This window comes from Saccopteryx bilineata, chromosome 2, assembly GCF_036850765.1.
Source record: "Saccopteryx bilineata isolate mSacBil1 chromosome 2, mSacBil1_pri_phased_curated, whole genome shotgun sequence".
Classification (NCBI taxonomy): Eukaryota; Metazoa; Chordata; class Mammalia; order Chiroptera; family Emballonuridae; genus Saccopteryx; species Saccopteryx bilineata.
The window spans coordinates 198,993,512-199,018,812 of record NC_089491.1 but is presented as its reverse complement, the minus strand read 5'-3'; the positions used below and the strand labels follow the sequence as shown (position 1 = coordinate 199,018,812).

The 25,301-nt window shown below is 39.9% G+C and overlaps 1 protein-coding gene across 5 annotated transcripts in view; it reads right to left on the bottom strand.

The window, feature by feature from the left end:
• Window positions 1–25,301, bottom strand: part of SCHIP1 (schwannomin interacting protein 1) — a 188,006-nt gene that overhangs the window by 49,856 nt on the left and 112,849 nt on the right. The window contains exon 1 of one of the 5 annotated variants that reach the window (XM_066259050.1): window positions 7,757–8,007. The exons of the other annotated variants lie outside the window; for them this stretch is intronic. Coding sequence (XP_066115147.1) covers window positions 7,757–7,786 — 30 coding nt within the window. The 5' untranslated portion in view covers window positions 7,787–8,007. Of the gene's footprint in view, window positions 1–7,756; window positions 8,008–25,301 lie in introns of those variants that run through there. 5 annotated transcript variants of the gene reach the window in all.

The window sequence follows — 25,301 nt, the reverse complement described above, 5'->3', positions numbered from 1 at the left end:
GAGCTATCCGGCCAGGGCTATGTAGCAATTTTTTAAATTAACTTTTCAGTGAATGTTAAAAAAAATAATGACATTGGGAAAGTGGGGTACAGGAGGCAGAAGTGCTAGGAGCAAACAAAGTGCCAAACATTCAGGCACATCAAAAACATTGAGGACCACAGACAAATCTTTCTGGCCAACTGAAAACCTAAGTAAAAGAAACTCAACTGTGGTTGGCTCAGCGGTAGAGCATTGGCCTGGTGTGTGGATTTCCCGGGTTTGATTCCTGGCCAGGGAACAAAGAAGCGCCCATCTGCTTTTCCACCCTTCTCCCTCTCTTTCTCTCTATCTCTCTCTTCTCCTCCTGCAGCCAAGGCTCCACTGGAGCAAAGTTGGCCCGGGCGCTGAGGACGGCTCCATGGCCTCCACCTCAGGTGCTAGAATGGCTCTAGTTGCAACGAAGCAACGGAGCATCGCCCCTAGTGGGCATACTGGGTGGATCCTGGTTGGGCGCATGCAGGAGTCTGTCTCTCTGCCTCTCCACTTCTTACTTCAGAAAAATGCAAACGAACAAATAAATAAATAAATAAATAAATCGCTTAAAATAAGAAAAAAGAAACTACAGTCACCTTGGTGCCCATAGCACAGCTTCTGAATGAGACTGGTATTAATGCCCTCATTACAATTCTCCGTGTTCTTAGCATTCTTTCCCCATTAATGGCTCTCTTATGCTGATTATCATTAGGCCTTTTTGATAGTTGTTTTCTTCTGAATTCAAGCAGTTTTGTCAAAGTACTTCCTACTTTAGAAAGCTTGGTAATTTCTGATGCTTCTAGATAGTGCAGAGGAGAACACTAAGTAAAGATTTCAAATTTTCCCTTGGCATAGAGGATATAAATAAATAATAGGATAAGGTTGTATTACTGTTGAGCTTCTTCATGTTAAATTGTGATTAGTTAATACAAGATTGTGTTTGTGTGTGAATGTGAGTCTCTACTCCCCAAAAATCATGAGTGCACTGATACATACCAGAGAGATATTCCCATTTCCTGTCCTTCCCCCTATCACCATCCTTTTTCCAAGAGAAAATACTAGATGCTTGGCTTAAAGTAGGTGTTGCATATGTATGTCTTAAAATCACTTGATTTCTGAATCATGACGTTGGAGGCACCAAGTGCTACTTTAAATAAAAATGTTGGTGCTTCTACTAGATTTCTACTTCAGATCAGGTCTATAATGCAGTTCTGTTGAGATGAATGTTTTCATTTGGGCACTTATTGCTGTGCTCCCTTCATCTTAAAACATATAAATTAGATTTTCAGATATCTTTCTTGGCTAAAAACAAGCACAGGATTATATATCCAGAATTATTTATTTTCTTTCTTTTTTTTTCTTTTTTTGTGACAGAGAGAGGGACAGACAGACAGGAAGGGAGAGAGATGAGAAGCATCAATTCTTCGTTGTAGCTCCTTAGTTGTTCATTGATTGCTTTCTCATATATGCCTTGACCGGGGGCTACAGCTAAGTTAGTGACCCCTTGCTCAAGCCAGGGACCTTTGGGCTCAAGCCAGCGACCTCGTGCTCAAGCTGGCAACCTCAGGGTTTTAAACCTGGGTCCTCCATGCCCCAGTCCGATGCTCTGTCCTTGAGTTACCACCTGGTCAAGCCTAGTTTTTTAATTGTTAAGGTGATAGATATGTTACTGCCTCCTCAGAGAAACACACTGCATCTTAACAAAACAAAGCACAACTATATCCAGGCAAAACAACAAGAACAAAATCTTCTTCAGTACTATTGACTAAGGGAGAAATGTTTCCAATAAAAAAATTATGGAATAAGACAGAAAATTATTTCAATAAATTTAAATTTAAAAGCCTGTATCAAATAGTGTGCTAAAATGCTTTGAAATTCTCTTTTCTGTTAGGTCAATATATTTTTCCCTGCTGTGGATGAAACAGGTTTAAATAGGGCAGAATCTTAAACAAATTCAAATTTTTTTTTTTAATTTTTTAAATATTTTATTTATTGATTTTTAGAGAGAGGGGAGAGAGAGAGAGAGAGAGAGAGAGAGAGAGAGAGAGAAAGGGGAGGAGCAGATAGCATCAACTCCCATATGTGCCTTGACCAGGCAAGCCCAGGGTTTCGATCCGGCAACCTCAGTGTTCCAGGTTGACGCTTTATCCCACTGCGCCACCACAGGTCAGGCTACAAATTCAAATTTGATACTTCTTTTCTCATTCACAGGAAGAAGGCGTTGGAAAATGAATCCACACTTGGCCTGGGGTCAATAGAAATAGAAGATATTTCCTTTCCTTTGTTAACAATTAAATAACTCACTAGAATCTGGGCATGAAGGCTGTTTACTAGCTTCTCCAGCAAGAAGTTTCAAAACATCTTGATATACTACTTAAAATAATATACTTCCTAGTTTTATCATTTCAGATCAATAGAGGCCATCTTTTATTTTATGTTGTGGTTATGACACTTTCATTGGGCTGAACATTTGGCCCAAGGAAGATTTGTTGATTCAGAAGGCAATAAAGTTATCCATTTGGTAAAAAGATTTATTATAACTTCGCAAAATGCAATACATTAAGACAGGTAGCTTGGATATGACTGTTTACTTCAACCTATCACAGGTATTTTGAAAAAGTACTTGGGGATAGACCATGAGGTTCACCTTGGGAAAATTCAAGGCAGAAGGATTAGTAGGCAGGAAGGATATTCTCAGTGCATTGACTCTAGGAAGGCTGGGATGTCTCTGTCTCATTCATTTTGTTCCTTTCTCTATGGCCCCTCTTGTACCACATTTTGGCTGACAGAATGTTTGAAATGCTGGCCACTGGCCAAGGGGCTCACAAGCCAGACACTTGGACTGCTGGGGTCAGCTTCACCAGCTCACTATTTCAATGCACAGATCAAAGTTGCTCTCTGGTATTACAATGGGAAATCCTAGTCTTGGGAACTCAGAATAGCACCAACTGAAGAAAATGCAATTCAACCCAACAAACAGTTCCTGACCACATAACTCCCTCTGTGGGGGAGGAAATGGAAATAAGGCCTTTTCTTCAAGAAGCCTGCCAGCCCTGGCCGGTTGGCTCAGCCGTAGAGCGTTGGCCTGGCGTGCGGGGGACCCGGGTTCGATTCCCGGCCAGGGCACGTAGGAGAAGCGCCCATTTGCTTCTCCACCCCTGCCCCCTCCTTCCTCTCTGTCTCTCTCTTCCCCTCCCGCAGCCGAGGCTCCATTGGAGCAAAGATGGCCCGGGCGCTGGGGATGGCTCCTTGGCCTCTGCCCCAGGCGCTAGAGTGGCTCTGGTTGCGACCCCCTCCCGCCCCAAGGGGCAGAGCATCGCCCCCTGGTGGGCAGAGCGTCGCCCCTGGTGGGCGTGCCGGGTGGATCCCAGTCGGGCGCATGTGGGAGTCTGTCTGACTGTCTCTCCCCGTTTCCAGCTTCGGAAAAATACAAAAAAAAAAAAAAATAATAAAAAAAAAAAGAAAAAAAAAGAACACTTCTCCCAAAGCCCATGGCTGAGCTAAAACTTAGGAGCATGACAAGAAAGCAGCAGCTGTCACTGTGGTCAACTATACCTGGTGGGTCTGTGGTTTTTTTTTTTTATTTAAAAAAAAAAAAGCCTGCCATCTAACAAGTGAGATACTTACACATCACTAGCCACAAATGGAGTCTAACAGAGGGAAAACCACAGTGCGCTGAGGAGAACTTCTCACTGGGGATGGGAGAGGAAAGTTTTCTGACAAAAGTGACACATGAGCCTTGAAGGTTGCATCAGCCTGCAAAAGGTCTCAGCAGGTGGAGTGTGAGTAGGAGGCAGTCCGGACTGAGGCACCAAAGCAAAGAAAGCATGGTGGCAGCGTGGAGGCAGGGGTGTCAGGTCTGGAGGGAGCAGCACTTCTGCCCAGGGCTCAGGTCATCCTTACACCTGGAAAGCCGCACAGAGGGCTGTGGGATAAACTTCAGGAAAATAGCAGGCGTTGGGGATCTCTACTGAGCTCTCTCAGGGCCAGGTGCATGTCTGAGGAAGAGGCTCCGTAAGCTTCGGAGGGAGAAAAGAGATGAGAATCATTCACAGATCACTTTACTGTGTTTTCTTTCAAGTCTCCATTCCCACAGTAGCAAAGAATGTGAGAGTGTGATGCATATCTGAGGTGGTTGTAAGAGAATTTAAGCAATGGAAAGAAAGGGATGAAAGCATGTCATTGTTTTTATAGACACACAACCCCCGCCCCCAAAACCAACTGCTGGGAAACAGGAGAAAATATTTGGCAGCTCTGAAGTAAAAACGGACCCTCTGACCTCAAGTTGTGCTGTCAAGTTAACACAATCTCAAAGCTTTCTATCAAAGCTGTTTAGAAGAATCTGGCCCCTTGAAGGTTGCCAGGCCCCTGAAGCTGTGGGCAAGGTTCTTTCTTGAAGAGGTTGGCTTCCTCCCAAGTCTGGAAAATGGAGGTTGATAGCTCTAGCTTTAAACATGGCCACAACTGAAAATGACAACGCACACCTCAGTAACCCCTTCGCTAATGTAAATCCTGAGAGAGAAAAGTACACGCAGATGATGACAACGTGAGAACCTTTAAAAACAAAACCACCACAAAAAATTCTGCCTGAGAATTTCTCAGTTACCACCCTGCCAGGGATTCAGCAGCTCTGAGGCAATGCATGCAAACAGGTGCTCGGGCTGTCGGTGGTAGAGAAACTCTCTTTTTCAAAGCAATCATCTGTTTGGAAAAACAATATAAAAAATCAATTATAGTTCCCTATATTAGCAACAAACCAGTAAGAAATGAAGTGGGGCATGGTTTTCCTGAGCTGCTTCTCCATCTTTTCCCAGCTGTGCACCAGAAGAAGGAGCTAGCTCTTAATTCGTGGTTACTAACTTGTTTATGCAAAAAGGTGGCCTCCAGAAGGGGACCTGTCAACTTTCCTGCTAGGAAAACTCCCATTTCACAGATGAGGAAGGTAACAAGAACTAAGAGGAGATAATTTAAACCACAATAGAAAACTTGCAGGTGAATGGCAGACGTGGGGGGAAGGAGTAGCACTGTCACAGTCACATCAGTGGCTATCAAAACATAAGTAACCACGATGCGATCATGTTTTTATAGAGTAGGCATGTCTATCCACATGACCTGAGGGTTTGTTCTAAGCTCTAGGAAAGCAGATGAATACAAATATAGCATGAAAATCCCCACCCTCACGGAGCTTACATGGGGTGGGGGAAACGGAAAATACACAAATATGTACTCTGATAGATGGTAATGAATACCAAGTATACAAAATAAAGTACAGAAGTGTAATAGAAATATGAGGATAGAATTGGTGAGCTGGAAGTTGACAAAGTCAGTCTACTGACAGTGAACAATTTTTTAGTATAAGCATGCCTCAAAACTGTAGATTATGTGCTAAATCTGGCGATCCTATGCAGGGAAACATATGCCAGGTAGAAAGGACAGGACAGCTGGTGGGAGGGGAGTGATGGGAAGTGGAAATGTAGGAGGGAACTCCAAGGAAACAAGGCCCTGGGAGGCTGACTTTTACCCTGAAGAGGATTTGGAGAGGGACATGCTAGCAGCCTTAAGTTTTAAAAGAATGGCCAAGCAGCAAGACCAGTTAGGAGGCAATTATTGCTGTAATGATAATGACAATGATAATAACATAATAATATATCTAAACATATGCACCAAAACAAGCATGTAATTTTTCTTTTGTTTTGAGGGGGAAATGGTCCCTGAAGCTTTTATTCATGGACTCTCCATTAAGAAACATGGTTTACATTTGTGGGAAGAGAGAAATCAGTCCTACAAATAAATTCTATCTAAACACTAACAGTGCTAACCCAGAGAAGGTGCTTTAACCCATGATATAATCATCTTTAAAAATAAACAAATACACCCTCATCCAAAAAGGAGAAGTTTCTGAAAAACAAGGACTCAGAGAAACAGCCCTTTGTGAGGCCAACCTCCTGTGGTGCCAGCCGGGTTCTAAAAGTAGGGTTTCTACGTGGGCTTGGCGTGAGACTTTGCTTCCAGGTTCACAACTCTGCGTCCTAAGTTCTATCTAGGTAAAGGGGAACTTTTCAAAAGAACATACAGATAAAGAAAATTCTACAATGAAACCCATGGAGAAGCAGAATCTCTTGACTATGATTATGTGCCTAATAATACTTAATTTTATTATGAAAATAAACCACAAATACTTCAAAACTATTAAACACACCATGACAGTGTAACATGCTACAGTTCATATAAAATAAAATCAATCTGTCTTCCTTTTGAAAAGAGAGTAGGCTACCAAAACCCCTCCTCTCCAGATGAAATTGTGACATTTCACCAATTTTTGACCTATAAAAACAGTGATTTCTTGTTCAACCTAATGAAAAGATATAGAGAATAAACTTGGAGTAGTTTGCCTTTCAAAAATTAGATTGCATAGTTTCTCTGAGAAGAGAAGAAGAATTATCTTAATTATGATAGTCATTTAATCATCTGGAGCCCTGCCAGAAGTGGGTTAGGCTCTGCAAAGATGCTAACAGAGGTTATCCACTCCCAAGCTCTGTGTTATGTATAAGTGAGGATTTAGTTGTTTCCTCAACACCTTAACCCCTTTTTCTTGGGGAGAATTTCTATGAAGCACAAATCTCAATATTCAGGATCTACGGACCTAATGGTATTATAAAATGAAATACTATGAAACAATCCAACAATTACAAAATTGCAATTATTAAGCAAAGAAAAAAAGTGTGTGTAAAATATATCACACAGGAACACTTTCCTTACCTGGGAAACTGCTGCCTTAAGTCTGTGAAATGTACTATTCCTCCTGAATACATTTACCACAGAGAAATCCGACCTTAGGAGAACACCTGCATGTCTCAGGTAACCTACCTCACACAAGGAAGAGGCATTGTTAAGTTAGAGAACTGGCCTCTCAGAGCTCCTAAACTCGATCAGTTAATACCCCAATATTAACTATCCAGGACTGGGACTAACCATGCCTGCCACTGCAAGGAGCAATTTATCTGAGAACATTCTTGCTGTCTGTTTACAACAAGGATACTTTCAGTGCTGCCTCAACTGCTGAAGTAGCAGGAGGATTTATTCACACTCTAGAACTGGCCTTTTGAAATCCGCTAGGTGTTTAATTCATAGCTCCAGACAGCAGATTAGCATATAGATAAATATATATTATAAAACATTTTCTATTTGGAGCTTTTTTATGCAGGCTAGTTGGTATATTAATTCTTTATTAACCATTTATAAGAATATAAGTTTAAAAAGACATACAAGTGCAACTTTAAATGTCAAGTGCATGATGGCTGATTCTTTAAAATTTCTAAGATTATCAATTACTTCCTATTTATGTAATTTCCTTAAAGATGACCCTAAAAACTAGACATGAAGCAACTCACATCCTATACAACAAGCACATTCCTTGATGTGATCCATATGAAATTCTGACCAGACTGTCCTCTAATTCCCCTTAAATTCAATTACAGTTCAAAACAGTTCCTCTTATTTGCACATAAACACTACGCAAAGCAGGGGTCACCTCAGCGGATCTCACATATGCTTTACAGGCCAAGGAAGCAGTGTTTGCTGCCCCATTAGTCCCCAGAAAACCTAATTACAATTGCGACGAAGGTCAGCAGTGGAGAATGGCAAAATCTCTTGAAAATGCGGGTATAGGCAACCTGCTGCTTTGGAAGAGGAAGGCCTCTTCTCCCAGTGGATGCCGGCCTCACAATCCGGCTTTAAATCTTACCTGATACGAGCAGTTTTCCTGATGCACCATCTCAGTGCATCGTAGGGCGCAGACCCCAAAGCAGGACTGATCAGCGAGGCTGCGGAGGCGATGCGCGGAGCATCCGCGGGCGGAGAGAGCGCCCTGGGAAGGCAGGAGCTCCCCGCAGATTAAAATGGATGCTGTTTCGCTAATCAACCTGCGCAATGGCACTGCCTGTGCCGGGAAGCGCCCAGTGAGCCGAGCTGCTCTCCTCGGAAACCAGCAGTGAGGCTTACAAACAGGGAGCTGGGACCGGGCTGGGGGAGGGGGCGCACTCATCATTGGCACACTCAGCCAATTATATTATAGGCACAAAGAAAAGGATCAGTTTGGGGCTGGTGTGACCTTCTGGTGCTTTATGAAGGCAGTTAACTGATGTGGAAACATTTTAGTACTCATTAAAAGGAAAAAGGACAGCGAGGGAGAGAGAGAGACAGACACAAATCAATGTTGCAGCTGCACATCTCTAACCTCAGGCATCATCCTTCCTGCCTGCAGATGATGCTTAAAAAAAAAAGGCCTTAAGGATCAGTTCAGAACTTTCAACGTGCGAAAGGGAAAACGACCCATTCTGAATACTGACGTAGAAAAGATGTTTTCTGTGGTGTTTTTGAAGTGTTTTTTGTCAACTTTATAACTAAAAGAAGAGTCTTTGCTCTTTAAAAAATATTTTGTAATTCTTTTGATTCCTCTCTTTTGGCTCTTAACTGCTTCTTAAGTCAAACAGAAATAAAGTGAAATAATTATTCCTGTAGGGCTTTTTTTGGGGGGGGCACTTATTAAAGTCAGAATAATTCATTTCATGAAAATAACTAAAACTGCAAATTTTTAAAAAGTAAGGCTATGTGTGTATCCATGTATCTACTCTATCATCTATCTATCACTTATCTATCATCTATCTATTATCTATCTATCTATCTATCTATCTATCATCTATCTCTATATACCAATGCTGTGACTTTTACAGACATTCCCAGTATAACACATATGGTCCTTGAAACCAACCACTGTACTTATCAGACAGTAATGGAAATAACCCTGGACTTGCAAATAGTGATCAAAGGAAATACAAGTTGAACCGTACATGTTTCTGGGGATAAAAGGATCCAATTTCTGAACTGCAGCAGGACCTTTAGAGGGTTTTAATATTTATAAAGGGGAATAACCAGGCCTGTGCATTTTTTAAGCTAATTTAATGACAGAAAATTAAGACAATAAACACAATAAAATAGAATTTTCCTTATCTATTTTCCTCAGTTGCCACAGGCAATTTGTTTTGTTCTTTCTTAATAAAATGGCTGTGAGCACATAGTGAGACTCCATAATAACTTTACTGAATTTAAATAATAATTTTAAAAAAATTAAATAAGGATATTATTTTTAAGCTATGTTGACATATCTATCACTTTAGCTTCTCAAAAAAATCTTATTAATAACTGCACAGTCTTCATTATGCTTGTGATAGAGTAAAACCAGTGCTTTTTGCTTGAGGGGTGATATCAACATGTTTGATAAGCTTTCATATCAAGCTCTATCTTAAGGAATGGTAAGAGTTCGTGTTAGGAATATTTGGTGATACATTTTTAATTGTATTAACAATGTCTCTGTTACTTAGACCACAAATCTTAGAAAGAGAAAAAAAAACATTTTTATAACTATTCTTAATTTTTGCTATTTGAGATTAAAACAGAAAAGTCCTAACACTCACATGCACGGCTCCATCTTCCCAGGCAGGGGAGTGAAAAGGTTGCAGGCAAGACTTGCGTTTCAGCCTGGGGTCCACGGGGTTAAATGGAAAGTATGCTGGAGATGTACCCTGCAGCTCCAGCTCCCCTCCCCAGAGTACAGGAAAAAGACAGGGCACAAAACACATGCAGGACATTTTAGGCCTGCTCATTAGTAAGAGGGGCACAGTTAGGTGAAAGCCTAAACTAGATCATGACTCTTCTTAGATAGAGGATGAAGAAAAGACCATAGAGTTTTCAGGGAAAGGAAACAATATGCTACACATCCCACCCCAACCTCCATCCCTCCTTACTGAGTAATCCACACAGGACAGAGAAATAGAAATGGCTGAGTAGAGTACCTTACTATATACAACCACTTAGAGGAAGGTTCTAGAATCCCAAGTATGTGCAAGAAAAAGTAGGCCAAAGTAAAAGCTTATGTTGCAAGGTAGCAAATACGATGAAGTAGAAAGCTTCTGCCTAATGTCAAAGGCATAATCCTAACTTTCCAAGACAGAACAGCTTTAAATTCAAAGGCTGTTCAAACTTTATTCAAGTTATTATGTTGACAATCTATAACCTTAAGACTCAGGAACATGCTTTCAGAGCTGTACAAGGCCACTTCCTGGACTCTGTTCTCTTCTGAAAACTGAAGGTGCTGAGATAGATTACATAAGCTCCTAAGTACATTTATCATGTGTTGTTAAAAAAAAAAAAAGGCCTAAACATGATCCCAGTCTTCACAGTTGCTGTTCCATAAATAGTGGAAGTGACTCAGAGGTGGCTCTGGAGAGAACAGATTTCTGACAATTATATCCCAAACCATGTCAAAGAAATCTTTTCAAATGGTATAAACAAGATTAAAAGAAAAGAAATATATCAAGCAAACTTCCCTTTATAGTCATTCGTCGGGAAGGACTTAATTTAAATTATAATTTGCTAGTACAAAAACTTCAAACAGAAACCAGCTGTTCCAAGAACATTTAAGCTAGAATAACTTATTGAACTACAGTAATGTTTGTTATTTTTTGAACTAAAAAATATTGATGAACTGTTTAAATATGGGCTATGTAGCACAGAGATACTCTCGTCTCAATTTCCCTTCCCATAAAAAGTATTGAGTTTCAGATTAAGGCGGGACCTCAAAAGATACACTGTTATTTTCCAAACATTGAAACTGAGGCCTAAGAAAGCTGTCCAAGAACATAAATCCTCCTCCAACCACAAAAAAAGCATCAGAGAAAAAAAAATAAGTCCAGATTTTCTGGCTCATACCTTGTGAGTGTGTTCTTATGAAACAGTTTAAATAAGGACCCAGCAGACTCGCAGAAATGAACCCCCTTTGACTGAGCCAAGGTGGGCTGGCCTTGAAATAAAAAATCTATCATCAAGTAAAAGTGAAGTGTAGCATGGTTCTTCCTCAAGCTGAACTGAACTTAAGTCTCAAAGGATGAAAATTAAAAAATTTCCTGACTGTTGGGAAAGTAAGTTTGTAAAATTTGTGTTAGTTGGTTTTGCTCACTTTTATTGTTAAAAATGGCCGCTGACCACGTGATTGTGTTGCCCAGGTGATACTGTGAATTACCTTCAGGCTTGGTTATGCTAATGTGTGCTGGAGAGGGGATTGTGCGCTAAAAAGTTTTAAGAAGAAGGAAGAAGGAGGAGCTAGGAGGCCATTTTGGCAGAGGCCACGTGGTTGCAGAAGAGACAGGCAGCCAAGATGAGGTGTGCAGATGTGGAAAAGGAGGTGGCTGAGGCTAGTGGGGACTTTGATTCTAGGAAAACTAGGACAAAATCAGTGGCTTTGGGAGCCCTGAATGGAAAGGGAAGTGTTTTCCTGCTGTGTGTATTTACTCACCAGCCAGTTGTGAGCTAGAATAAAAGAAATAGCCCACCATTTCTTGGCTCCCAGTTTCATTACCATTTACCCAAATCTAACGTGAACCTACAAGTGCCTGGCTGCAGGTGTGATGGCGGTGGCCCCTGGCCTTACACTGACTATGCTATTGTTTTTAGTTCTGCCAAGCAAACTATTGTGTTACTAAATACAGAAAAGTAACTTTTCAATCATGGCAATTAATAGCAAAGAATGAGGGATTGTTTGTTTTTTTTTTGACAGTAAATATAATGATAAAAAAGTCACATCTGCAGGTCATCTGAGCCTACAGTGAATTACGGGGCTCATGAGCTGACCCAAAATGGGAACAGAAAGCATTCTGGCATAAGCTGAATGACTTGATAAGGGTTTGACTTCAGGGTGTCAAAAACACCCTGAATAGTTTAAGATCTGTGCCTTTCATTGTATGTAAAATTTATCTTAAAAGAATAAAAAAGACCTGCTTAACAAATTTTGAACTCTAGTTAATGATATGCAAGCTGAAGTACCTAGGCAAAAGCTTACTGATGTCTGTAATTTACTTTAAAACTAATCAAATAAGTGCAATAAATTTATGGATGGATAGAGGGATGGGTTGATGGAAAGCCATGACAAAGCAAGATTAGTAAACCAAATTCTTCAATCTGAATGGTGCATAAATGGGTATTCACCTAAAGACTTTCAGTTCAAAAATATTCTTAATAAAAAATTAGGAAAAAATTAAGTTATTGGAGGTAGGGGAGATGAACAAGGAAGTCATTGTCTTCAGCAATACCTTTTAAACTTTTATTAGAAATTTTGGAAAAGCAGAAATTTTATATAGCTTTAAGTTTTTTCTTTTTATAGGGCAATGGAAGAAAAGGAATTGTAGAGGAAATTAATACTATTCACACCAGGGAGAACTAGGTCCTTGAATGTTCCACCCAAAGAACTCAATTGGCATCACCCGTGACATCAAATCTGAGAAAACGGCTTTGCAGTTTACAAAGGACTTTCTTCAACATTTGCCTTAATTCTTACAACTCTGTAGTTCAGACAAATCCCTATTATGTGCCATGTGAAGAAGTACTGTATTTCTTTCCTCAAAGAGTTTAGTAAGAAAACAAGGCAATATACAAATAACTGTATATAATGATGAGTGAATGAATTAAGTGCCTTCAAAGAGATTTTGTTGTTTGCTCACTAGGAATTCAGAAAAGGAGGAAAACTCTCAGCTAGGGTAAACCAGAAGACTGCAATAATCTTGTTTGGCTGGCCATATCTTAAATGTCAGTTTTTTCTATTTCTAGATTAATGTAAGTCTCCTCAGAACTTGTATCTTGGTTGGTTTATTCAGTGAAATTATCTCGGCATTTAAAATAGTACCTGGCATATAACAGGCTCTCAATAAGTATTCTTTTAATGAATGAATGAATATGATCTTCAAAAAGTTACCTCATTGCTCTTAGCCTCAGTTTCCTCATCTATAAATGAAGGATGCCAATTCCTTGTTCATTTGGTTGGTAACAGGATGAAATGAGAATGACATGTAAAACAGCTCTTAGGAAAGGATCAGAAATGGACACCCCCTCCAATTAAAGGCAAGAACAACAGTTTAAGGAACAAAGAGAGGCATGAAGGATGGAGATGACAGTGGGAATGAAAAGGAAAAGACAGCAGGATGCACTCCATGGAACACTGTGAAAAATGAACAGAAGGCCCCTCCACCATGACAGGACACAGGGGAGTGAACAAGACGAGGAGTCAGAAGACTCTCACACCAGGGCTAGAGCAACAGATGCTGTGAAAATGAGGGAGTTAGAGGAAGGAACTAATTCTGAGGGATTGGGTGGTAGTAATGAGGTCTTTTATTTTTCCTTATAAAGTTATGAGTTGAAAGTACAGGAGGCAATTGGGGGTCATAAGAGAAGTTGGGCCAAGAGATAGAATTTGGGGGTCTTTTTCAAGGAGAGAACAGTTGAAGCTGTAGAAATGGTTTAGATTAAGGGAGAGATTATAGTGAAAAAACAAATGAGAAACAAAGATATCACCATGGTAAGCAAAATAACGACACCTCAAAATATCCACATCCTAATCCCCACCCAAGAAAGGGGAATTAAGATGGTAATCAGCTGACCTGAAGATGAGGACATTATCCTGACTGGCCCAATGAATCACAATAATCCTTACCAGGTAAAAGGAGACAGCAGAAGAGGAAGAACCAGAGAGATGGCAGTGTAAGAAAGACTAGGCACAATAAGGTTGGTTGGCTTTGAAGGCAGAGGAAGGGATCACAAGCCAAGGAATATGGGAGGCCTTTAGAAGACAGACAAGGCAAGGCACTCTAATGAGGAGTCAAGGAGACAGAGAGGAGGCTGACAGAGCTCAATGGCTTCAAATACAGCAGGGAAGCAGAAAAGACTTATAGGTTGAAAGGGAAACACGACCAGGAGCCATTAGTTTTGACTATTAGAAAATCATCAGTTTCCCTTAAATAAATAATTTTGGAAGTCGTGTGTTAGGAGTAGAAGCCAGGCTCTAAGTGGTTTAGAACTTGAGGGATTGAGTAGAGAAGTTTGTAGAGTGTGGATGAATTATAGCATTAGGGTGGTAGCATGAGTATGCAGCAGAATTAGAGAGTTTGTGATTGTGGTTGATTTTTAAGACAGGGGAGATCCAAATATATATATGGGCAGCAGGAAGGGAGCCAGCCAGAAGGGAGAAACTGATGGTGGTGGGTGGAAAATAACTGAGAGGGCCAGGTCCTGGCAGAGTGAGGTCAGGAGCACATGATATGGGTCAGTAACCTCGATGTGTTAGACCTAGATCAATCGTGCATGCCAAGCATAAGAGCACAGAAAGTGATAGAAAGACTAAAGAGTCCCCTAATATTCATGGCACACTAAATAACCTGAGACAAACGAGGCACTCAATATTCATTAGATGGTACACTGCCCATTGGTGACACCCATTCTGGCCCTCTGTGTCCTCTGTCCAAAAAATACAATCCATAATTGCTCATCAGGTGAGGGAGCAAGTGACAGAGGAAGCCAGAGGAACTTCCCTTGTGTCTCTGACAGAGCAAGTTATGTGTAATTAGCAGGTACCTTCTGTCTAACTCAAACCTCAAATCTTTGATTCATAACCATATCATTGACAGGGAAGGCGGTGGTGGCAGAAAGGCTAGACACACAGGTACTGCTTAACCCAAGATTCAGGTGGTGTGGTCCTTCCACACTCCTGTACTATGCCCTCAGTATGATTTCGGTGAGGCAGGATGGAAGGAAGTTAGAGAAAAATCCTGACACGTGGAATGAGGAAGTAGGAGACAACATCATGGGTCAATAAACCACTAGCTCCTCTCACCAGAGCCCCACCTAGATGCATGATCAAAGGAAAACAGTTTATGGCAGAAAACCTCTGTGGTGTTCACAGAAATCAACAACAAGGACTGGCTGAAACCAGATCATTCCAATATGAAAGAAAAACTGACCAGAGAGAAGACCCCAAAGCTCATTATACCATTGTTATAATAAAAACTGACACCACAAGTAGAAGGGCCCCCAGAGGGACAAACAGCAGGACACTTCTGGAATGGACCAGTTTAGGAACAAGGTCCCCTCCCAACCAGAAGACAGTCAGAATTTGGCACCACAATGCTTAGAAACAAAATAATCCCGAAAACCACTGACCACAGTGCACAACTCACTCGCAAGTTAGCTGGTGTCCACCTGGGCACGCACTTTTGTGTCTTTCACAGCAGCACCCGTGTGTCCTGGACTTTTTTCTCTTCCTGAATAAAACTTGCTTTTGTTTTCTCTCTGACTCATTTTTGAAACCTTTTCTGCATGAGTCAAGAGCCCAGATGTTGCCCAACAACACAAAAGGTCCACAAGGTGCTGGGGCAGGGCCAGCCCTTGGCAATAAACTGGGCAGGTGACACTGAGATCAATTCCAGTTCATGTGGAAGTAGGGGTTTCCTATGTCACCAAGCAATTCTTGGACACTAGCTGGGTGTGCTACAATTCAACTCAGTTTTCACACTATCTTCCTGGAGGAAGCATCAGGTTCCAGATTCCACCAGGTAAGGGTTCAATCCACAAGATTGTCCTTCCTCCCCACTTCAAATGCCACTTCAAATGCCAAACTTCAATGCAAGTCCAGGTTGTCACCTGTGCTTCTATAACTCGGGAAAAGCCAGATGAAAGAAAGAGATGCAAAGGCCAAGGTAGGGGAAAGGACACGGAGTTCCCCTGCTTTCTCTCCCAGGGCTCCACCTCCCTAAATCTTCACCTGTTCACCAACCCAGCAGCTCTCTGAAACCCATCCCCTCCCCCTTTTTTTGAGACTGTTATTTGAGACTTCATTTCATAGGCATGGCTAATTAAATCACTGGCTATTGGTGACAGATGCAACCCTCAGACCCTCTCCCCTCCCCAGAGGTCTGGAGGATGGGAATTAAAGTTCCCACCCTCTAATCAAGTGGCTGGTTCCCCCGACAACCAGCCCCCAAACTGCAGTGCCTTCCAAAAGTCACCTCATTAACATAACAAGAGATCCTCTCACTTAGGAAATTCCAAGGGTTTTATGAACTCTGTGCCAGAAATGGAGACTAAGAAGACCAAATCAGAATATCACATGAAGTATGTCAACTCATTCCATCTCTTACCCTTGCTTCTTGCTATGCATCGATTTGATGAACTATGATTTGAGTACCTTAATCTATTCTGTGACTTCTGGGAGAGTGCCTGGTAGTGGACTTGGAGGCTACAATTGCATCAAGGTCATTTCCTATTTCCCACAAAATGATGCCTGGTATCAGGACATTCACTCACTTTCTTTTTTACATACACTGAGCCCCAAAAATGGGAGGTGAGGGAAGGGTAAAAATCAGTTGTGATATTTTTGTCCTTATATATAAATAGAAACTTACGTGAGTCTTACATACTATATAAACTCGTTTACTTAGAGTTTTGAGTATTCTACCCCAGGTTATACTTGTGTTTATTAATTCAGATATTAAAAAAATAGTTTCATAAAAAAAAGTTTCCTGAGCAAATTTTTAGTGTGACTCAATGGCTGTCACTCTTCCTTTTCTTTACAATCTGCTTTTAAACTGAAACTCAATATGTGAAAAATCAAGTTTTTTTAATCAAGATAAAATAGTTCAAATTTATATTATTTATAATATATCCTTCAATGAGAATATGACGCTGTTTTGTTCTGACTTACATAAGTCAGTCTAGCTTTCTTCCAACAGTGTTACTTTATTTTGGTTTGTGCCACATCAAGAGAATCCTATTTCACACAGTTTACAGTTGGAAATGCTAAGAGTCCTTTTGAATAGCTTATACTGCAGTCTCTCTAGATACTCTTTTAAAAAAAAGTTATTTATTGATTGATTTGAGAGAAAGAGAGAGAGTATCCATTTGTTGTTCTACTTAGTTATGCATTCTCTGGTCACTTCTTATATGTGCTCTGACTGGGATCGAACCCACAACTTTAGTGTTTGAGCACAACCCTCTAACTAAGCCAACCAGCTATGGCCATCTCAGGATATTCTTCATTAAATATATCCAGAGGCTTGAAAACAGATATCAAGACATTTATTTCAAAATAGATATATTCAAATTATGTATCAATTGCACACATTTCTTATTGTAAACAAGATATGACAGTGTACCCAAACCTATAATAGGTCATCAATCTAGAACCAGAGCTTCTCATTTGATATGATGGGCATCTACTAGTCATTGCATGATCCACCTATTATGCTAAATGAGAGAATCTGCTAAACAGATGTGCCCAGCCCTAACCTGCCATGGCATCAAGTTGGGTCTCTCAGACAACTCAGATAATTCTTCCTGCTTGAACATGCCTATGCAAGGATTTTCAGCAAGATCAGTACAGAGCTCTCATGGTCCTTAACACATTCACAAGTTCAATTTTAAGGGCTGAAGAAAACTTCTTAACCTGCCTGTACAAATTAATATGCTCATATCAAAAGGGGTGGTGGTGGAGAAAAATACTTTGCATAGACACAAGGGAATAAATCACTACAAATTGGACTTAAATGGTATACTCTTCCTTCCACAGCTTTACAGGACATTTCTCCAAAAGTCCAAAGTCTCACTGTCAATCTCAACTGTATTTATGTTCTGAATTATTTTCACATCTCAGAACTTTTGAATTTCCAATTTGATTGGGGCGGCAGGGGGTGGGGATGGGACTGAGCCCCAGATGTTTAGCAGCTCAATATAATAGGTGTAAATGAGCCTCTAAAACTACCACATGCAAACCTGGGTTTCTATAGACACAGTTTGAAACCTGATGCATCAGGCACTGCTATAGCAGGCAGCCTCTTTCTCCCTTCAGAATAATGAGATGTTTTATATTTCAATGGAATCTGCCAAACTGCTTCTTTATTGGACACCATCCTAGTCCTCTCCCTGTAGTATTTTCTGGCCAATGTTGACTAAAATTCGTACACTATAGAAAAACAGTGACTGACTCAAAGATAAATTTTGGTGAAGCCTACATGGTTTCATCTAAAATTTATGTCAGTGTTTAAGGACCATTTCTTTTGGTCTCAATTTAGTCTCTGACTTTGGAGTCAGAAAGAACAGTGGCAGGAATAGTGAGGTTAGTATAATCTGCCAGGGCTAACGCAAGGCTTTCCAAACAAAAATAAATTAGTTGATCTGTCAAGAGAGGCCGAGCCAGAACTAGCACAAAATACTTGTGTCTGTGCGTTTGTGGGAGGGAAGAGGGGCCACACCTCCTCTTTACCCCTCCAGGGTTTTGTAGGCTAGGTACCCTCACCAATAATACATGTGCATTTAGCTAAAGTAGTATTTGAAATCCCCAATGTCAAAAAACAAACAAAAAAATGTTTATTTCTCCAAAGTGGTGCTGGCTTATTTAAAACCAGATTAGAAAAAGGGGCTGACCCTTATCTTGAAGAAAGGTGACCTCTAGTGGACAACTGTGTTTTTCAACAGGTTGAAATCTTAATGAATAGGATTAGGTAACGAAGTACTGTATGTTAAGAGTGTGCTCCACTGTTTGACATTTCAATAATATTTTAATATTAGTTAAAATATTTTTATTTACATATTTATATAATATCCTAAGTTACATTAACAAAGGAATATAAAGGTTCCACTAATGCTAATATATCCACAGTTCTAATCTAGCCCATCTTTGATGTTTCTGAAATTCATAGTCTTGGACCAGGAGTCACAGATATGGGTTCTGGGCTCCACTGTGCTTCTTACTAGGTGTATGCTCTTGGGAAACTTCATATCTAAGAGTTTCTAGTTCCTAATCTAAAAAATGATGCTCTGGTTTCTCTTCAGATTGTATAAATCTTTTGCCTTTTACTCATCTAAAAAATGGGCTGACTGACAAACTATCATCTCCCTATACTCTTCTCTCCACTTTTTCAGGCTGTTGATTTTTGAAAAATTTAAATTAAGTTTATTTATTTATTTTTGAGAAAGACAGACAGACAGATAGAAAGGCAGAGATGAGAAACATCAGTTTGTAGTTGCATCTTCAGTTGACTGCTTCTCATACGTGCCTTGACCAGGGTGTTCCAGTCAAGCTAGTGACCTCTTGCTCAAGCCAACAACCTTGGGCTTCAAACCAGCGACCATGGGGTCCTGTCTATAAGTCCACACTCAAGCCAGTGACCCTGAGCTCAAGCTCATGAGCCCTTGCTCAAGCCAGTGACCTCGGGGTTTCAAACTGGGTCTTCTGTGTCCCAGGTTGACGCTCTATCCATTGCACTGTGATAAGGTGCCAAAGAATTGCAAAAATTGTTAACATTAGTATTTTAAAAGAAGAGTCCTGTTCCCTTACCCCTCCTTTCTGAAAAGAAAAAAAAAACCCAGAGAAAGAGATTAAAGAAGCAAAAATTAGTAACTAATTATAGTTTAACTATTGTTCTCTGGAAGGACTAAGGCCACTTGCTAGACAGCAAAGAAGATAAAAGTTATCTGAAAGCTTCCTCTTCCCCTTAAATAAGATCCTTTAGGAAACAATGTTTACCTATCTTAATTAAAAATTCCTACACTGATTCTAAGTCTTCCTCCCCTCCTGGAGTCCTGAGAGTGACTATACCTCTAGACTAAGGGATCACAAGCCCACTCCTCCTGCTTGAAAAACCTGCATCCTGTAACATTTTATATGCTTTCTAATAATCATTCCTTTTGAAATTCTTTATATGTATAAAACTTATAAATTAAGCAAGCAGGGACTAGTTTATTAGGTTTCCTATACTAGCCCCAACACTTTTAGCAAAGGTAATTTCATTTAGCTTCTCTCCTTATCCTAAGCTAAACATTTTATAGCGACAGGGATGGGGGTAGACACTAGAAGATTTGGGAATGTCTTTGCTGGGTATGTAAAACAATTATCACTACTGTGTTATGTTGTGGTCTTGATGTGTAAGAATGCTTTTTTCCTTTTAATAGATCCTACAGATAGATGTTGTAAGCTTGTTAGTAATTCACTATTGTACCATGCTCTCTCCTTACCCACCCCAACCAGTACTTGATTTTGTATGAAAGAAGGTCTAGAATGGTAATAGGGCCTTACATGATTTGGGATTGTGCCCCATGTAGCTAACTAGCCTGCTAATTAATAAACTCAAATTTCTTTTGTAACCTGCCTGGTGTCTCTATGTAACCCACGGATTATAGTACTTTATAACAGCACCACTACTCAGGCCAAGTTTATTTTATATAAGGTTTCCAAATAAGCAACAACCAACATAAAACAAAACAAAACAAAAGAAATTAATGTCATTACATACTAGCATTGAGTGAATCTGCAAAAAACTATTGATTTAAATTTAAGGTCTTCCTTAGATAAATGCAATGAATATAAAGCACTGATTTTTTCCTCTTCTTTTTACATTGACTGTGGAAAAAATATTTCTAAAACTAAACACACTAGATCACTAGTTTATTATAACATTTTATTTAATTATAAAAGAGACTATTTTTGAAAGATTTATTTCACAGAATAAAGCAAAATAATGATGAAAAGGGAAACAAAAATTTATGTAATATAATTTCTTCTGAAAACTAGCTGCTCATCAACTGATGCATTTTCTTAGTTCATCACATTTATTATGACAGAGGCATAATAAATTATGATTAAACTCAACATAATCTCTAAGAAACTATGAGAATTCTTTAGTGGCCCTTAACTCTTTTTTTTTCTACCCTCAATATAAGAGTAGTGTTGAAATGTCATTAGTCATAATAGGATTTAGTACTAAGAGCTTTCTCGGGTATATTCTTTAACCAGCTTTTCCAGGGTCAGTTAAACTGCAAGATGAAACTAATTTATAATCTTTCTCATTTCAACCCTCAAAAAAAGGTGTCCAAATGATTTTAATTGCTGAAGGATAGAAGCGCAAACACTAATCTTAAAAGTTTTCTGAACTACAATAAAAATGCCAGAATACCATTTAATATCAATAATTTAATTAACTTGCTTGATCTTAAAATTATTGGATTAAGAAGGTTTCTCATCTTTTAAAAATAAATTCTTTCAGATTATAAAGGTACTAGCTAGGAAATTATACTATTCCAAAAACAAGTGAACTCATTTTTAGAGAAGAGGGATAAAAATCAGTCATGGATTACTCATAAGCAGCAAAATTAATCTGCAGATTAGTATCAATTCTACTAAAACTTTGTAGCAAACCAGTTTTCCTTGGCTAAGGGAAAAGACAGCCTCTTTTGGACACGTACACTGGCCAACAAAATGTTCACTTATTGTAAGTGCTTGGGCTTTTTAATAATTTACTAAGGAAGCCCAGACAGAAGTGAGCAGTCCTCTTGAGGTCCAGTGCCTGGCAGAGCTCTGAGCTAGCTGCCTCACCCCAACACCTATCTCTCCTCTCAAACTCCGAGCTAGCTGCCTCACCCCAACCTACCTCCCCTCTCTCCTCGTCTGAGATGATGCTGAGAACTGGAGAGTTGGCATGTTTTCATTCTTGACACTCAAAGTAAAAGAAAAAAAACTAGAAAAATAAACACAATCCATTTTTCCCAGATGCCAACCACTTCCTTTTCTGGCCCTCGCTGCCTCTGACCCCAGTGTAGCCAGGGGAAGAGCAGGCAGCAGGAAAGGCACACCTGCTTGGCAGGTGGCAGTGTTTTGTTTCATGGTTTTAAAAAAAAAATTTCCAAAAGACATAAGTGATTTCTTCAGCAGAGCTGTCACTACTGCTGAGGCAAATCAGACCTTTGACCCTCATTTTAGATGGCATAAATTTAAACACCATTTTGAAACAAATTCAGCCTCATTCACTCACCCAGCAGCCCCTGATTTGCTAGTTTTGATAGCTGCATGCTTATTGATTGATTTCCCAAATTGTTTTAAAAAACAAGCATTTGCAGCCCTTAGTATTCTTTGTGAATAAAAATACGTGTCTACTAAAAACATAAATCAGATTATGTCATATCTTGGCTTAAAACTTCTGGTTTTCACAATGTTTAAGATAAAATTCGAAATCCCTGCAGGCCCCGACCTCCCTGCAGGCACCCCTCACACCTCTCACAACTGGCTGCCTTTCAAATCCTCGTGAGGCCAAGAGGGAGACCTCTGCCTTCCCAAGTTGTTTGGCCATCGGAACATCCCTCCTTCCCACCTCAGTAAATTATCTTGCTTACAGTTGGAGACCTTTCTTTAGCCCTCAGTCTAAACAATGTCTTGCCTCAATTTCACTTAGCACACACTGTTTTCTTTCTTAGCATTTAGCACAGTTTGTAACTATCAGTTAATTTGTGGGATTTGTCATGTTAATTTGCTCCACTGTGCTGCATGCTCAGCCTTTGTACATCCAGCATTTAGCAGAGCCCCTCACATGTAGTAGATGCTCAATAAACATCTGAATGCATGAATGAAATTCATGAAGTTTTCTAGTACCAGGGCCTTGGGATCCACAGCAGGAGTGTGCCTATAACCAGCTGCTATTAGTTCAGTTCACCACTGTGGCAAAGCTGGTCAACGGGCATCTTCCTGGTCTCAAGACTGCAGGTAGAGCCTCCCCAGGACCAGTTCGTGGCTGACTGCCAGCCTGTGAGTGAGGCAGTGAGGCCTGTGGCTCCATGTCCCACCTCACTGAGAACTGTGGCTTTGGCAGGCTCACAGGGCCCCTCTTCTTGCAGTCTGCCTCAGGGGTAGGGCTAACTGCCAGCTGGACCTGAGGATAGACAGTGCCCCAGGAAAGGCTAACCCTGCCTAAACTTTGTCCACTCCATCACTGCCTCCAACTGAATACAAAATTAGTCGAAAAGAAACAAAACCAAAAACCCAGGCCTGTGTTTGTTTCCTCTTCTCCATTTGCTACCTTGTATGATGGATTTTTGGTTCCAGGGGACAGCCTGGCAGAATAGGACGCAACATAATGGGGAGGGGGTGTGAGTTAGGTTTCTGAGACTGTCTTTTAAATTTTTTAAATTTATTCATTTTAGGGAGAAGAGAGAGTGAGTGAGAGAGAGAGAGAGAAGGGGGAGGAGCAGGAAGCATCAACTCCCACATGTGCCTTGACCAGGCAAGCCCAGGGTTCTAAACCAGCAACCTCAGTGTTCCAGGTTGACACTTTATCCACTGTGCCACCACAGGTCAGACTTTTTTTCATTTTTATTTTTAAATTCATTTTAGAGAGAAGAGAGAGTGAGTGAGACAGAGAGAGGAGACTGGCTTTTAAATTTGCCTGCCTACCATGGAGGTTTAGGCTAAAGAAAAAATAAATAAATAAAGGAAACATTCAGCATGTTTGCTTTCTTAGAGGAAAGCAAGCAAACAAAAATGACAACTAAGAACCAGCACCGACCTGCAGTTTAGGCTGTGGCTTTGCAAACAGTACTGTAATGTTTGGAGAAGAGATGCTGGATGAGGCTTGAGTCTCTAATCCAACTGCTCTCCCTCTCTGAAAACTGCTTACTATTTCACATTAAGACATCTGACTTGTTGTGATTTCTACAGAAAGAGAATTACTGAAGTTTCAATTCTCCAGGTACTCATTTGCCCTGTCTCAATGATAAATTAGTCCTGAATCTGGTCAAGAGCACAGGGTGGAGGTCTGGCACTGCTGAATCCAGAAAACACTTAAGGAAGCCTGTTTTAGTGCTGGTCACCATCATCCGGGTTTGATAGCTCAATCAGCACAGGGACTTTGCTTTTCCTAGACAGTGAGTGAAATGGGCAGGTATGCCATCCCTAGATAAATGATGATTCAGTATGCAATGCACTCCGGCCCCTCCTGCCTAGGTGATCACTCTTCTGCCCCGTGGCTACTGCTCTTGGAGATACACACTAAGGAAATGGAGACAAGAGACTTTCTCCAAGCAAGTGGGACATGCTCTCAAGGAAGGATTCAGTGCTCTGTTTGGCATGAATGATGCATGCTTCACTTGCAGTTAAAAGTCACTTTCACACTTTCAATGTATTAATAAACGGGAAGGGTAATGATAAGAAATAAAAGATCCTTCTGAAAGTGCTGCTTATTTTTCAGGTTGGAAAAAAGTGATTAAAAATTGGGAGTTCATAAAGCTTAAGATGCATTCAATTTACAAGTGATATGGGTAAGGTGTTTTCATTATTTTCAAACTACCTTTCTTCATGGACATGTTGACACATAGATGGGACTATAAGTCAAATGCCCTGACTCCTCCATGTTCATACTGTTGATTCAGAACAGCGAGAAACAGACGTCCTGCCACACACACAATTGAGTAGCCAAATTAAGGAGTCTTCAATGCCAGTGACCCCATGGAGACCTAGGTCATTCAAATCAATGCACCCTGAACACAGTGTGGGGCTGGTTTTTAAAGACAAAATTGCATACTGGCTGAGGAATGGGGAGGAGAATCATAGCAGTAAAACAAAGCAGTGAAACAAACTTTTTTACAATGTTTATCTATAAGGTTAATTCAGGAAGAAACATTCTGGGAACACCTGAAACTTTGCAGAACTATCCAAGACCACAGCCTGGGATCTCAGTCTCAAGGCCAGGGGTAGGGAGTCTTTTTAGAAAAAGTAAGTTCTGCTAAAAGTCTCTTTGTTTTAGAGAAAGTAAGTCCTGCTAAAAATTATTCATGCTAAGAGCCTTTCTTTTCTATATTTCATTCCCTACTGGTTTTAATTAAATTTTAATCAAATAATTGATTTATTATTGTTGCTATCTTCTTGTATAGGTATATATTGACTTCTGATTACTATTAATTTATTAGTTTATCCTTTCTCGAGCAAATCTTGTTATGAAATGAATTAAACACGGTCCTAATATTAGACAAGATAATATTAGAGTAAGAGGACCAATTGCAGTAGACAACAGGGTAGTTAGCTATGGTGACCAATTAAACATCCTAATGCTGCACATAAGTCACCTTGTTGAAGGAAAAGTAAATCTAAGCCTTTTCTATTTTGTAAAACTATTTCCTCTATATAAATAAATTTGAAGCATAACATATACTAGAATATATAATAGAGGCTTATTCTGTTCTTTAAACCTGTTTTTTTATTCTTTGTACAAACCTCCTACAACCTGCACAAACCTTCTGCAATTTATATAAACCCTTTTTACTACTATTCAGAAATAACTAGCTTTTATAACAACTTATTTTCTCCCTTTTTTCAAAAGTATTACTATATCTCATACCTTTCATTATTAAAACTACACAATTCCTTTCTAATTAATCAGAACTCTTAATTTTTAAAGATCTTAATCTTCAGTGACAAGCTAACAATAAGCAATTTTCTTTTAAAATATGCTTCCTTTTCAAGGTGTCCTCCCCCTAAGTAGCCCGTCAGACACATGACTAATATTCACAGGTTACTACTCTACAGGGGTAGCTATGAGTACACATATATTTTTTATTTTAATTGATTTTGTTGTGTTTACATAGTTACAAGTGTT